The sequence below is a fragment of the Triticum dicoccoides genome, chromosome 1B (assembly GCF_002162155.2).
Source record: "Triticum dicoccoides isolate Atlit2015 ecotype Zavitan chromosome 1B, WEW_v2.0, whole genome shotgun sequence".
Classification (NCBI taxonomy): domain Eukaryota; kingdom Viridiplantae; phylum Streptophyta; class Magnoliopsida; order Poales; family Poaceae; genus Triticum; species Triticum dicoccoides.
Genome location: NC_041381.1, coordinates 43,920,998 through 43,936,619, shown reverse-complemented (window position 1 = coordinate 43,936,619; position 15,622 = coordinate 43,920,998). Strand labels below are relative to the sequence as shown.

At 42.9% G+C, this 15,622-nt stretch overlaps 1 protein-coding gene across 1 annotated transcript in view; it reads left to right on the top strand.

Moving 5' to 3' along the window:
* Positions 1 to 12,005: 12,005 nt before the first annotated feature.
* Positions 12,006 to 15,622, top strand: part of LOC119318019 (protein MICRORCHIDIA 2-like) — a 13,549-nt gene continuing 9,932 nt past the window's right edge. Inside the window, exons 1-8 of the mRNA XM_037592523.1 lie at positions 12,006 to 12,243; positions 12,318 to 12,407; positions 12,851 to 12,885; positions 13,005 to 13,083; positions 13,194 to 13,283; positions 14,437 to 14,512; positions 14,622 to 14,700; positions 14,780 to 14,908. Of these exons, the coding sequence (XP_037448420.1) occupies positions 12,132 to 12,243; positions 12,318 to 12,407; positions 12,851 to 12,885; positions 13,005 to 13,083; positions 13,194 to 13,283; positions 14,437 to 14,512; positions 14,622 to 14,700; positions 14,780 to 14,908 (690 nt within the window). The 5' untranslated portion in view covers positions 12,006 to 12,131. The remainder of the gene's footprint in view (positions 12,244 to 12,317; positions 12,408 to 12,850; positions 12,886 to 13,004; positions 13,084 to 13,193; positions 13,284 to 14,436; positions 14,513 to 14,621; positions 14,701 to 14,779; positions 14,909 to 15,622) is intronic.

Sequence of the window (15,622 nt, the reverse complement as noted above, 5' to 3'; positions counted from 1 at the left end):
CGATATGATACGCGGGCCAGATGATGATTAGAATGAAGAAGAAGATTATGACGGCTCCGAATTTCTAAACAACACCGGAGAGGGTGATATGATATTCGATCGCGACGACCGAATTGATGAAGTCATGAACTACGATTATGATGATGATGAAGAACATGTTGATCCTGAAACAACAAAGACCGGCGAGGTATATTTATATAAGCAGGCATCTGGTGATCATCACATGTTTTAAATGACTTGAAGATATATTAACGAATCGATCTTTGTTCTTTCAGCCATCCGGATCGAGCAAATCTTCAGGCAAAAGGACGAAACGAGGCCCGAACAAAAAGTTGAAGGAGGGCGTAAAGTACAATATCGAGGCAGTCAGACCTAATGGCGAACCATTAGCGCCTAAGAAGATTGTGGACAAGTTCGTTCGTCAGTGCGGAGTTCTTGTGAAGGACCAACTCCCGATCAAACTTCAAGAATGGAGAGAGCCAGCAAAGCCACGTCCAGATGTTACTTTTGTCGACAAGAATCAAAAAGATCTGCTTTGGGATACTCTCATGGAACATTTCACCCTACCAGATCATTTCACAAAAGCAGATGTGCAGAAAGTCAAGGACGCTGCTCTTAGGAAGATGGCGGTTGCATTCAAGTACCACAAGAATCGTGAATGGGACAAGTACGTCAAGGGAGGAAGGAAGACTCCAGTATTCGAGGGAACACTAGAGAACCAACGTGCTCATTGGGACGATTTCATGAAATTCAAGGATTCGGAATTAGCTAAGGAACGGTCGAGAATAAACAAGAAGAATGCCGAAAAAAGGATAAGTTCCATAAGCTGGGGCCAGGTGGCTATGCGGTGGCAATGCCTAAGTGGGATAAGTCTGAGAAAGAGATGGAGGATGCAGGTGTCACTCCAGTTACTAAGAGCTGGCCCCCCAGGTGCAGGACTTGGTTCTATGCGCATGGGGGGGAGTTGGACCCGAAGACAGGCAATGTTTTGACGAAGGCAAGTCTGAAGGGAGCCGATGATGCGATACTTGTTGCAATAGAAGAGGCACGATCGGGGGTGTTCCAGCCCAACAGAGAGAACGACGAGCTTACGCGTGCCCTGGGAAATCCTGAACACCCGGGAAGAACACGAGGCAAGGGCGCTATTCCGTGGTATGAGGGGTTTTCAGACTGGAACACCGACTACAGAACCCGTGCGAGAAAGAAGATTGCAGAGGAGAAGAAGAGGAAGATGGAGGAGGAGCAGAGGAAGCGGGACTATGAACGCCTTCAAGGCCTACAAGCAAGTCAAGCGGAATTGGCAGTCAAATTCCAGCGGCAGCAGGAGCAGATCGACTCACTTACCCAGCAAAGGGGGTCTCAACAGCTGCAGCAGCTAGCGGATGATCCAGCATTGGATAGCACCGCCCCATCCATGCCTAGAAGCAGCATGGGTTCCGCCCCGGACGACGCAATGCTGGGTAGATACCCCATGGATGACATCACGGAGAACACTAACTGCGAGCTACACGTCAAAATAACGAACATGTCCATGAAGGTGGCGGACGCCGTTGCTTTTACAAATCCCCCCGAGGCAACCTTCCATTGCAACCTGATTCCAGCGGGCTATGCTCGTGTCTTGGTTGATGAGGTGGTGGACCCACCATATTCGGAGCTACAGCTTGACATTCCTGGAAGTGACGACGAGCGCTTTCTCGGAGAGGCCAAACATCGTATCATCCTATGGAAAAAGGATTGCATCATCTTTCGAAGGCCACCGATACCGCGTCAGCCGACTCCTCGTCGAAGTCCGCCACCGAGTCAGCAGACTCCCGCTCCTGCAAGTCCACCAAGTCCGGCAAAGTTTCAGGCCACTCCTCCTCCAAGTCCGACAAAGTGTCAGGCCACACCTCCTCCTCCAAGTCCGCCACAGCGTTAGACGTCCACTCCTCCTCCAAGTCCGGTACAACCTCAGGCCACTCCTCCAAGTCCGACACAGCTTCAGACCACTCCTCCTCGTCCAACTCAGCCCCGTCAGCCGTCTCCGCCGCCTCAGCAATCGCAGAAGAGACACCCCGCAGCTATGGTGCATAGCGGTACGAGTCGAGGTAGTACAGGAAGTACAGGCGGAGGCAAGCGATATAAATATGGTCCAAGCCTCACGCCTCTTCCACAGAGGCCTTATGACAAGTCCGAGGAGGAAAACACAGCCATATCGAAGGCCGAGGTGGAAGCCCATTTTGCACCGAAACCGCCACCGCCGCCAAGGGAGAAAGTGCCTGAGGAAACGATTGACCACTTCATTCGTATGGCTCAACCACCAGCTCCCAAGCCTGTTGACACAGACTATGAGCGCCACATCAGGAAGTTAAATCGAGCACGTCTACGTAAGGAGGCGAGCTCGGGATCGAGCAAACAACAAGCAGCTGTCAAAAAATGCGGGAAAACCATTCCCCAGCTGGGAGAATAGGCGACGCAATCGATCCCCTCGCTTGTTGTGCCAACAACACGTGACAGTACGCGCGCCCAATATTATTGTGGGCAAACAGTTTACGTTCCCGAGGTGGGTAATGTGGTAATAACCAAGGACCATATAATGCAGGCTGAAGTTCTCAACATCACTGTTGGACAACTCCTCGAGATCGAGCCCATGCCTATGCTTAGAGAGGATGAAATAAAACGGAAATATGTCCGGGGCCAACCTTTGGTCGAGCCAGACAAGGTCAAGAACCTCCCAACGAGAATGTATGAATTGCATCAATGGTACATGAACATTACCAAGATTTCAGATCGATTGTCCCTCGTGGTGAATGTCAAGGAGGAGCATTACTTCCATGAGAAAGCTCTGTCCGTTGAGTATTCTGAACTGTTTCAGTTATACAATCAAGACGCACTCGACAAATCTATCGTCAGTTGCCATTGTCTGTAAGTGATTTCTTTCTGTAATTTAAGTCTCAAGCTAGCTGTAGTGATCCTTTTGATCAATCATTACCTGTAATTATCCTCACTATATTCTTTTCTGTGGTATTATGCAGGATGAAGATGTATGAAATGAGAAAAGGTGGACGCTTTGACATTGGGTTCATTGACCCAAACACCGTTAATGAATACACATGGCGGATAAATCCACATCATCAAAAGGACGTAGAGGACAACATACTAGAGTTCTTGAAGCGCCTCAAATACAATAAAGATATTCTACTTCCTTACAACTTCCAGTGAGTCACACTGTCTTGTACTACAAATTCTCAGTTTTTGCCTACTAGCTAGCTACATGTTTTTGGTTACATATGCCCGCTTAATTAAGACATGCAAACGTGTGTGCATGCAGATTTCACTAGGTTTTGTGTATCATTAAAGTTCACGTCGGAACAGTTGAAATACTGGACTCACTACTCAAAGTTAAAACTGACTATAACATCTTGTTTGGGATAGTCAATAGGTAATTTCAATCATTATTAACTATATATCTCGGCCTATTTAGTTCGTCATTTCATGATATGAACTATTTAATAATCCCTTTATTCATTTTCTTTGTCGGCGGGCAGGGCTTGGGCAAGGTTCATCAGCGTCACGGATGGCGAATGGAAAAAAAGCTTCAATGGTTTCGACCCAAGGTAAGTAATTAAGTAGTACTAGCTAGCTAGCTAGCTGCCATCTCTTTAATTATCATGCTTGATTAATTATTATCTGATCAAATTCCATTCTCGTAAAGGCCCTGAAGCAGGCGCAGGGGACTGATCTGTGTGCATTCTGCGTTTGCGAGAACATTAGCATGATGGCGTCCGAAAGGAGCAGATCTCAAAGACAGGAATGGGTACGCTTGTCAGAACACTATTCACAATTTTTACACCATTATCGATATCTAGTCACACAACTAATACACATGCATATTGATCTCCTTCTTAACAGTTCAGAGAGGTGCGGGAGAAGCTCCTAGAAACGGAGCGCGTAGAAGCACTTCAAGAGGAAATAGCGGAATTTTTGCTCGACCAGGTCATAAATCTGAAGGGAGAATACTATTACCCGCTACCGCCTCCATGAAAACCACTTCCAATTGTCATCGTGCTCCGAAGGCACCAATTAGGCTACTGCCACTGGCTCCGAAGGCAACATGCATATGTAGGAGAAATTGTATATAGCTATACATTTATGTATGTGTGAATTAATTAATATGGTGGTTTGTGAGACATTGATGATATATATATGCATGATTGGTTCTACTAGAAATTCTATTTATATATATATATATATATATATGCATAACGTGTACAATGTGTAGTATCGTAAAATACCAGCAAACGAAAAAGAATTAAAATGGAAACACAAAATTAAATGAAAAAGAAATCATAAAACTAAAAAAACCCCAAACCTTATAGTACCGGTTGGTATTACCAACCGGTACTAAAGGGCTCCAGGCCCCCGGAGCTGGCTCGTGCCACGTGGTTGCCCTTTAGCACCGGTTCGTGCTGAACCGGTACTAAAGGGGGGGCTTTAGTGCCCACACTTTAGTGCCGGTTATGGAACCGGCACTAAAGGGCCTTACGAACCGGTGCTATTGCCCGGTTCTGCACTAGTGCATACTATACAATTTACCCTTTAACACTGGTAGAAAACAGGGCATTTGTCCCGGTTCGTAAGGGCCTTTAGTCCCGGTTCATGAACCGGGACTAATGGGTCGTTACTAATACCTCCCCCCTTTAGTCCCGGTTCAAACACGAACCGGGACAGATGGTCCTCCACGTGGCCGGTGCGCCAAGCCCAGGCAGGGGGGCCTTTGGTCCCAGTTGGTGGCACCAACCGGGACCAAAAGGCATCCACGCGTTAGCATTCCAGTGGTTGGGGTTTTTGTTTTTTTTAAGGAGGGGGGTTGGGGTTTTGGGGAGTTAATTTAGGTGTTTCATATATTGTGTTAGTTAGCTAATTAATAAAGAGAAGTGTCCTCTCTTATGTCCGTGCTTGGTCGATGCTACGTACTATATACATAAGTGATCGAGAGAACCATTGAATACAGAAGTTCGTCATGCATACCGAGAGAAGTAATCGATCGACCTCTCCTTCTCCGAGAGATTGGTCGAACAACAAGTTTTCGTATCATGTATCCGACGCTATTGGCTACATACATGTACAATATGTATAAGATCTCTTAATTACAATCCCCTAGCAATTGAAATCAACTTCCACATGGTATTCTTCGGCTTTATTGATGACGTGGTCAAGAAAGAATCCCGCCAATTCCTCTTGAATTGCTTTCATGCGATCTGGTTCTAGGAGTTCATTCCGCATCTGCCACGTCTAATTTGAAGAAGGGGGTTAATTAATACATATATATGAATGAAACTCAACAGAAATGATGGTGTAATAAAATGAAATTGTGAATATTATTGCTTACGCACTTCATATTGTCTTTGAGAGTAGCCCCGCTTGTTTTTCAAAGTCGCGTTGTGGATGAACTCGCACACGTAGTATCCACAGAAATCATTCCCTTGTTCCTGCCACAAGCACTTTACGAGAAATAAAGGTTAATCAAACTGATAATGAAGCATTATAAATGACATTGATGAAAATATAGCTATATAATCAACGGGAGATGCGCGCAACTAGCTAGCCAGTAGTACTTACTTTCGGGTATGTATATCGCAGCTCCTTCGGCAGTCCCGGAGCTTCTGCGGTGAACTGTTTCCAAACCCTGCAAGACAAAGAAAATAATTATTATTACTTGAGATATCAGGAAATGAACAAAAAGTTGCCGATATGGTGCGATAATGATCGATTGAACTTACTTGTTGAGCAATTCAGTCATGTCCGCATAGGTTTCGGGATCTTTCTGTCTCGAGTCTAAGACGGTTACTAGTCCCCGCTCAAGCTTAATCTCTAAAAGAACATAGTGGTACCTGCGCACGCATGCATAACTCATCAATTACATTACTATAACCTCGCTCGAGTAATAAGGGAAACCGAATATGCACACGATAGTAACACTCACTTGTCGTTGTAAGGAAAGAGTATGGTATCTTTGTTTTGATTTTTGATCAACTATCGTAGCAAGTTGTCCTCAACCTCTTTGACGTCCTTTTTAACTAGAAATTCATCTATGATATTTGTGTTAATGAACCCAATATCATAAATTTCTTGTTTTTTGCACTCGACGATCTTCAACCTGCATAATATATTGAGGATAATTAATTTGTAGACGGAAAGGTACCACCAACCGGGACCAAAGGCCTCTTTTCAGCAGCCCAATGGGCGGGAAGCGGCGGCCTTTGGTCCCGGTTGGTGGCACCAACCGGGACTAATGCCTCCCCCTTTAGTCCCAGTTGGTGCCACCAACCGGGACCAAAGGACCCTGTGCTGCCCGCGTCGGGGCTAAAGTTTAGTCCCATCTCGCTAGTTGAGAGGGACGCGCAGTGGTTTATAAGCCCCACTGCCGCACCCCTCTCGAGCTCCTCTCCACCGTAGGTTTGCGGGCCTATTTGCTACTGCTTTGCCCGATGGGCCTTCTGGGCCTACTGCGGGCCTGAATCCTGGTCCATGGTAGGGTTTCTAGTCGTATTCACGCCGTGGGGGCCCAGTAGGAGGCATTTCTTTTATTTTTTTGTTTCCTTTCTTGCTTTATTTATTTTATTTTGTTTCTACTTACAACAAAATACTTATTGTTGCTATTTTTAATTATTTTCCAGTTTTTTTGTTTTGTTTTCTGCATTTTTTTTTTGTTTTTTGCTTTATTTTTTAATTCTTTTTTGCTTTTAGTTTTAGAAAAATTATAAACTTTCTGTTAGTGCCATTAGTTTTCAAATTTGAAAACACTTTTTTTGTTTTTTTGTTTTCTTTCTTGCTTTATTTATTTTATTTTGTTTCTACTTACAACAAAATACTTATTTTTGTTATTTTAATTATTTTCCAGTTTTTTTTGTTTTGTTTTCTACATTATTTATTTCCTTTTGTTTTTTGTTTTATTTTTTAATTCTTTTTGCTTGTTTGCCTCAGCCACTTCAAGAAAATCATGCACGCCCTTAATGTACTCGGAGGTGTGTCTTGAACCGTACATCCATTGGCGGTTCATCTGCGTGCATTATATATAATTAAGTGTGTCAAAAATCATTACAGAACATCATGAATAGATAATTAAGTGACCAAATCTTGGGTCTTAGCAGCTGCTGTCGGTGGGGGTGATATAGGGACCGGCACCCGATGACACTACTAGGGAAAACCTTATACACAGAACTTTAGCGGTAGCGCGTGTCAAAAAAGCACGCTGGTGCTAAGTAGCAGTAGCGCGCTGGTGTAAACGGCGCTACAGATAAAATTGTAGCAGTAACGCGCCTGAAGTGAAAAGCGCTACTACTAAAATTCCCACGGCTTAGCTGATAGGCTACACATAGTAGTAGAACTACGCTACTACTACTTGCTTTGTAGCAACGCGTTTATGCTGAAAGGCGCTACTGCTAAAGGATATAAAATTAAATGGAAATCAAATAGAAAAGTAAATGAAAATGAAAGAAATAGAAGAAGGTGGAAGGAAAAAAAATAAAATGTAAAGAAAAATAAATGAAAATGGGGAAAAAAGAGAAATGAATAGCAGTAACGCGTATCACGGAACACGTTGTAGCTAACTTAGCAGTAGCGCACTTCCTAAAACGCGCTACTGCTATTTCTGACTTAACCACGCGGTTTGTTCTTCCCCACGACCACTTCCCCCAAATCCAACTCCTCTGCCGCCGTCGCCCGTCGGCCGCCGCGCGCTCTCCGCACACCCTCAACGCCGTCCCCGACCCCGGATTCGACGCCGCCCCCGACCCCGACCTCGACACCGCCCTCCGACGCGCGCCCGAGCCCTGACCCCGACCTTGACGCCGCCTGCCCCTCCCTCGCCGCAGGCACCCAAGGTGAGCATGCCTACTCCTCCCCTTCCCCTACCTCTGCCTAGGGTTCTTCAAATTTTAGTTGCATCAAATTAGTTAGGGTTCATGGGTGGAAACGAATCGGATGCGGATGTTATCGGATACGGATGCGGCTCGGATGTTTTCTTAGATGATGAATAAACACTATTGTAATGCATAATACTTTCTAAGATTAATCATAACACGAGTAAAATTTGACTACTTATTTCACTTTTAAGTTGGATAATTGGAATATCCGCTACCACTTTCCACCCCTAGGTTCATCAAATCAGATGATAATTAGGGCAGTAGTTCCTAGGTGCTAATTAGTTAGTAAGAACTATGTACTAATTAGGTACTAGTTTATTTTTATTTATACTAAGTTTATTTTTAGTAAGAACTAGTTGAATTAATAGAACTAGTTGAACATGTCACATTTGTTGTTATTTTTTTAGTTAAAGCAATTTTTCCCGCATCAACGTCAACGATGCCTATCCTGCATCCTCGTCGTCGACTCAGTGGAGGACGCCTACTTGACCAGATGGGCCATGTCCGGGACTGGGCTCCGCCAGGCTGGTACTGGGAGGCGCTACCTACCGCGGGGCGCAGCTTGGTGAGGAGTCAGCCCGTCGTTGACCCGAACCTTCTTTGGTGGCGGTCGCGTGGGCCAGTGACGGTCGAGAGGCTTGAGGACCCCGCGGAGGTGGTACGTCATCGTCTCAGTGAGGAGGACGCGCACGTCCGTCACTACTTGTTTGCACTGGAGCACAGGGTCTCCAATACCTGGCAGGTTCTCCAGGGATCTCACTGGAGCTATGATCCTGTGATGGTTCCTTCTCTTTGGGTGTCCATCGCTCGCGCCGATACCCGTCATTCGCTAGGGTTTTAGTTGTATTAGTGATGTTATATGTATGATACTATTCAGGATGTATTAGTGATAATATTCGACGATGTACGGACGCAAGAGATGATTTACTTTTGCTTATTGAATGCATGCTAATTTGAATACTTATTTCTTTTTATGATTTGGTTTTGCTTATTGAATGCTCATTTCAATATGAGTTCTATAAGATATTCTGAAATGTATATCTTGTGTTTCTCAAATAGGATATGTGCTTGCCCAAGTGGCCGGTCATGTTTGTAGGTTACACCTCTGAGTGGCCTATGTTTTGTCAGAGTGTTGATTCATTTCCGTTCAGGCAAATTTCAGGCGCTCGATATGTCCTATTTTAGCAAAGGTCATGCCAGATTTTTCCGTAAATTCTGGCATGACTTATGCCAGAATATGTAGGAAATATCGAGTGCCTCGGATTTGTGTGTTGAGTATCCTGGTAGTTGTCTTCGATCGATTTTCAATTAATGTTTCAACTATGAACATAGAAAATGTCCGACTACGAAAAGAATTTCGGTATTTGCAAGTACTGCGAAGACGAGCGTGGCCTGTGCGACAGAATCTTCCTAGATGATGATAGACACTTCAGCATCAAGCTGGACGAGAACTTCAAAGTGGATACAGTAAGTCATAACGACAAGTCTTTTTTCATAATTAAGCATGACATCTACTTCATTTGCTTCAACTTATAATTTTTTTTACTATTCTACTAGCGTATCCCCTGCCATGCAAGAGTTTTTGTTTTGGATAAGATAGGTTTCAGTCCTATGAAAACTACTATGGTGGTAAAAAGAGTTTACTTGAAGACCGATCATGGTTGTATTTTCCACGCAAAATTATACAACACAGACACCTACACCTATTTTGGATGCAAAACTTGGTAAGCACTATGCAAGACTTGCATTTGAGCCTGATATGGCTATCAACCTTTGATATTCGTCCAGAAGATGATATTGAAGGTAATATCGACATCTGGGTCGATGTGCAGACGCCTCCAGTTATACCATTATGTGAGTTTCTGAACCATATTTATGTCTTTCATATTGTTTATTCAAAAATAGTTGACAACTAATTTCTATTGACAGCTTATTTTCATTCAAGCAAACATGGTAGACAGAACCTACTACTATCCCGGGGCTGAACTAAACTGCGAGGAGAAGTCATTATGTTTCATGACTGAGGATCTTCATACTGTCAAGACAAATTATTTTTCTAGACTTGAAAATCTTAGTACTCAAAACGTGCGACCAATAATGTTCGTACTTAACTACGGTCACATCTATTTAAGAAAGATGGTAATATTTTTACTATTTTGTCCTTAATGCATCTTTTGCATACATTATATTTTAAGCTAAACTTCATTGCTAAGTATGTTACTATACGATGTTCTTCAACAGGGACTCCCGATGAATGTTATGCCTCTTTGGATCGAGACTAAATGTCGCATGGGAATTGTTAGCTTACGGTCAAGATATCCTACAATGCATTTTAGTGCACACATGATTTTTAATAGCGAGGAATGCTTAATAGTAAAGACTGGAGCAAAATTGTGAACGATCATAGAGAAGTACTAGGGGGCAGCAATCAGAAGCGTAGCCCACGATTAGGAGACAGGTTCATCTGCATGCTTCAACTTGATGAAGCAGGAGTGCTACACATGTTTTATGTTATTTTACCTAAGAGAGAGCAGCATTAGCGATTAATTAGCTAGCTAAAAATGAGTTTGAAGATGATGATGTGCTACACTATGACTATGATGATTACATAGCTAGTGTTGATAGTAATGACTATGATGATTATTATTAGCTAGTGTTGGTGGTGATTAGATAGCTACCGCAGCTAGTGTTGGTGGTGATTAACTAGCTAGAATGAGTTTGAAGTCATGATGTGCTACACTATGACTATGATGATTAAATAACTACTGTTGGTGGTAATGACTATGATGATGATTAAATAGCTTGTGCTGTCGGATTAGATTCAAGTGGAGGCAACATGAGGTGCACATCGAAAGTAATACTAGTCCAAACTAGATCAAGTTTGGATTAGTAGTATACTTTTGACATGCACCATATATTGCCTCCACTTGAACCTAATCCACCTTTATTTGACACACTGTTATGGACATAACGATATAAACCTCATACTTGGTATTGTACCAAAATTTATATAACGGTGTATAAATACATTCAAAATAAAAAATGAAAAAAGAATACTAGTAGCGATGGATAAAAAACACGCTGCTACTATCTAGATTAGCAGCAGCGCGGGAAAGAACAAACACTGCGGCTATGTGTCTTAGCAGTAGCGCACGTCGCACGCGCTACTGCTAAGTAATAGCTGTAGTGCCTTATTAGTAGCGCGGTGATCCGCGCTACTAGTAGGCACTAAACCCGCGCTACTACTAGGGTTTTCCCTAGTAGTGTGAGGAGGCCACCTGCTCGAAGCCGTCTAGTATTACAGTACCTAGGTTCACTAAAGGTGTCATGGAGACTACAGAGGTTGTGAATGGCAGGGAAGAGGTTGCGAAAGAATGTGAGGATGCACTTGAGGACGACATGGTGGTTTTGGAAGCAACTAGCCCTGGGACTACCAGTAACCTGACGGGACCGAGTGTGGCACCCTATCAGCACCATTGATATAGGCCTAAGCTGGAACCGCCGAGGAATCAGGGCGCCTTGATAGTTCGTGATTTCATCGCCCTCATCCAGAGTCATTGTCCGCGGTTTGTGTTTTTGTGTGAAACAAGGCAGAAGTTTGAAAAGGTCTGTCGTTTGTGTTCTCGCATAGGCCTCTGAGACTTTTGTGGAGTCGATAGCAATGGTAAAAGTGGTTGCTTAGCTTTGTTTTGGAATGACTAGTAGTCAGTTGAGATCAAAGATACAAATGAAAGAATTATTGATGCGTACATCCGTGCCTCTCTGTCTTATCTTCACTAGCATCTTACGTGTGTGTGTGTGTATGGAGAACCTCGCAGAACTCGCTGGAGGAGGGTGTTAGAAAGAGGAGAAGGTCAATCGTGCCGAGGGAGGAAGAATAGCAAAAGAGAGGAGAGATTGACATGATAAGAAGCAATCTCATGGGAGGGGATAAGGATGAGTGCGGAAGCGGTGACGCACGCACGGGTCCACATGACACGTGTGACGTGAACGACGTGGCGCTTGACACGAGAAAGATTAGTCGGTCAAAACGAAGGCTTTTTCATTATCTAGTCTATATGGAGGTAAAGCTATATATAGACAACTTTAGACACAAGTGACAAATCACTATTTTGCACATGCCCCTATCCATGGTGCCGAAATTAACCAGCAGAGTATACTAAGCTAGTCCCTTTACTACTCGCGAGGTCAAAAGGAAAAAAAATACCCACCTTTCCGGCGGCCATGGCCGGCGGCGCATCCGGCGTTGACGGCGGCGGTCGATCCCTCGACTGCCGCAGCTTCTGGAAGGCCGGCGCCAGCGAGGGCCCCTCCGCCCCCATCCGCGAGTTCCACGGTTCGTCTCCTCGATCCCCAGCCCCCCCTGGCCTCCGCGAAATCCTGACGCCAATCTCCTCTGCCTGGTCTCAGATGCGCTGGAGACAGGGGACTTCGACCGCGCCCGCGTGCACCCCAAGTTCCTCCACACCAACGCCACCTCCCACAAGTGGGCGTTCGGAGGTTCGCCCCCTTCCCCTTCACCCTTTCCCCCATCCATTCTCTGGTTTGTTCTGCTCTGGCCGAGGTGAAATTGCTTAATAGACTTCAGTTCGTCAGAACCAAGGGTACTGGGTAACTAGAAGATGAACTGCTTGCTGGTCTGTTACTATATTTGGCCTGAGGGGAGATGAGATGAACTGCGTGCTGGTTTATCTGAGGTTCTTGGTTGCACTAATAATACTGAAAGACACATGCTATCCGTTCTCCCTTGTTTGATGTTTCCTTTTGGGGAAGAATATAGTTTGATCACTGAGTAGAAATCAAATGCTTGCCGTTGGAATGTTTGCTTCGCAAGAAAATAGAGAAACTAGACGGTGTGGTACTTTTATGACTCTGTTTGGTGTTCAAGATACTTTTTCCACCATGTAAAATATTTATCTTACAATTTATCTCTTGTTCTGCAGCTATATCTGAACTTCTTGACAATGCGGTAGATGAGGTTTGTAATATGAGCTAGATTTATTTAGCTTCAACGTTGTTTATGCCTTAAAATCGTCTGATCTTGCTGATACAATGTTGTGAATAGATCTGATCAGATATATGGTTTTCTTGTCCCAGATCTGTAATGGTGCCACATTCATAAAAGTGGATAAAAGCACCAACACGAAAGACAACAGTCCAATGCTAGTTTTTCAAGGTATCCAAATTCAATATAAAACAGGAGAATGAACACAACTTGGAATTGGTTGGGGGTTGATCCTTGATGTTTCCCATTTAAATACCTGCTCATTGGGGCTATTCTAACAGACGATGGAGGAGGAATGGATCCTGAAGGGGTGCGCCAATGCATGAGTCTAGGATTCTCAACCAAGAAATCAAAGACAACCATTGGCCAGTGTATGAATCATCTCTTTTTGTATTGAAAGATTTAAATACTTTTTACTAATTTATCCTTGCTTTCAAATAGACGCATACTTCCGAGGCCTCCACATTTTGATTTTGAAAATTCCACATTTTACTCTGTGGAGAGAGGCTGTTACTCCCTCCAGCTTCCGAGAAGACTACGTTTTTGACACAGATGCTGTCGAACTTTAGAACTTTTGACTACGAACTTAGTTAATTTACACCGTATACTTGAAAACCATATGTATAGATTTGTCTCGAGAAGTATTTACATCATATCATAATTTTTCTGGGTTGTTTCTATGCATAGATATTGCAACAGGGAATAGAAACTAGTCTTCAAAGTTACATTTTTTAAGGCTATGTCAATATGCAAAATATCGAGCTAACTGGAGGCAGTAATGAGGAAATGGAAACAATAATCACATGAGATGATAATGATCTGTTATACTTTTGCATACCATTGGTGTAACTCAATGGGTAAACTGAATGGGAAGTAGAAGTGCTGAAATGATCTTTTAATACTTTTGGCATGCTATCTTAGTTTAATTATTTCATTCAATATAAGCATGTGTTGCTTATGACTTTGTGTTATACTGTTGTACATAATGGCGTCCTGTCTGATGGTACTATGTGCTATGCTTGAATCATTACTCACTAAACCATTTTAAATGCACCTCTTTGGTGTTAGATTATATTGATGGACTGTGGTTGTGGTGTAAGGACTGCAAAAACATTGTTTATTCAAGTTTAAGTGGCACTCGGAACATATTAATGTCAATTTATCCCTATCAAAAGATGGATTAATTCCTTAATGCCTCTTGGTAACTAGTAGATTTTGGAAACCTTAAAATATTAAATACTAAGCTGAGCTACAGTTCTTAGGCTCTATTCTTCATAATTATAAGTGGCCTTACCTTGTATCACCAATTTGTAGTCGGTATTACACAACTTAAGCCCTTCATTTCAGGTTTGAAATGTCCATGCAATTTCAAATCTGAAATATTTTCTGAGAAGTTCTAGTTCATATATTATAATAAAAAATAAATCATGCAGTATACAACTGATTTAGTGATTTATGTTTTTTTGAAAAAAGTAATACTTGTGCCTATCGTTCGCTAAACTCTAACTTTTTGCTACTCTGCAGACGGAAATGGCTTTAAGACAAGCACAATGAGACTCGGTGCTGACGCAATTGTTTGTACTCGTGCAATACGTGAAAGGTAAGTATTATCATTCCAGTTATTATTGATCTTTTTGGAAGAGCTCGTGATTTTTTGTTCAGTCTTTTGTATTTGTTAATGATTGTCACACAATTGTTTTGTCCTGCAGTAAAGTTACCTTGAGTATTGGTTTGCTCTCTTACACTTTCCTGAGGAGAACAATGAAGGATGACATAGTTGTCCCCATGGTATGTCAAGTTGGTCCAGCAGTATATCTTTGATGCAGCCTTGCCTGTCTATAGCTGACATTTCCCTTCACTGTTACAGCTCGATTTTGAAGTCCAAGATGGCCACATAGCACCTTTGGTTTATGGTTCACAGGGTGATTGGGATAGTAGCCTAAAGATAATACTTGACTGGTCCCCTTTTTCTTCGAAGGAAGAACTGCTACAGCAGGTGACGTTCATGCCAAACATTATTTAGTCATTCTCCAGTCATAATTTGGAACTAAGCAGTGAATGTTTGCAATGAGTGGACTACACCAGGGTAGTAGCTCTTATTTTTAGAAGGATGGGATAGCTGAAAAATAGTTGATGTTTCATGGATGAGTGAGCCAACCATTATAGGGTCAAAGGCTCGGGATAACTCTGACTTGGTTCCTCTACTTCAGCTGACATGTAAAATTTGGTCTAATACTCTAATAGTTTTTTAATTAGCCATGCCAGTCTACATAAAAATTTAGCCTACATATTTTAGGCCTCTATTTTCAGTATCTTTGCCTCTGTTAGTTAATGAAGCATGCTTCAGACCTTGTTATGTTATTGCTGTTTAAAGAGAGCACTAAAATTAAGTTGGAAAAATAGCATTCTAAAAGATTTTAGATATCAAGCAGTTAAGTACATATATTGTGTTTTAGAAGCTCCAAAGAAAAAAGATGAATCCAGGATCCATTTTGGGTCAAAAATGGATTGGATTTGAATAGGGTCCTGGCCTCCTGGGTTTGTGTTGGATGTTACTGTAGCTATGAAGAGATATTGGCGCTCAGCAGTAGGGTCATAAGCTGAAGGGCCAACCTGTCAGGGTGCGTAGGGCTTAAATCAAACATTTTAGCCAACAAATCAGATTTAAAAAAATGGAATCTACGTTCCTCATCTGTGTGTCTCTTCTCTC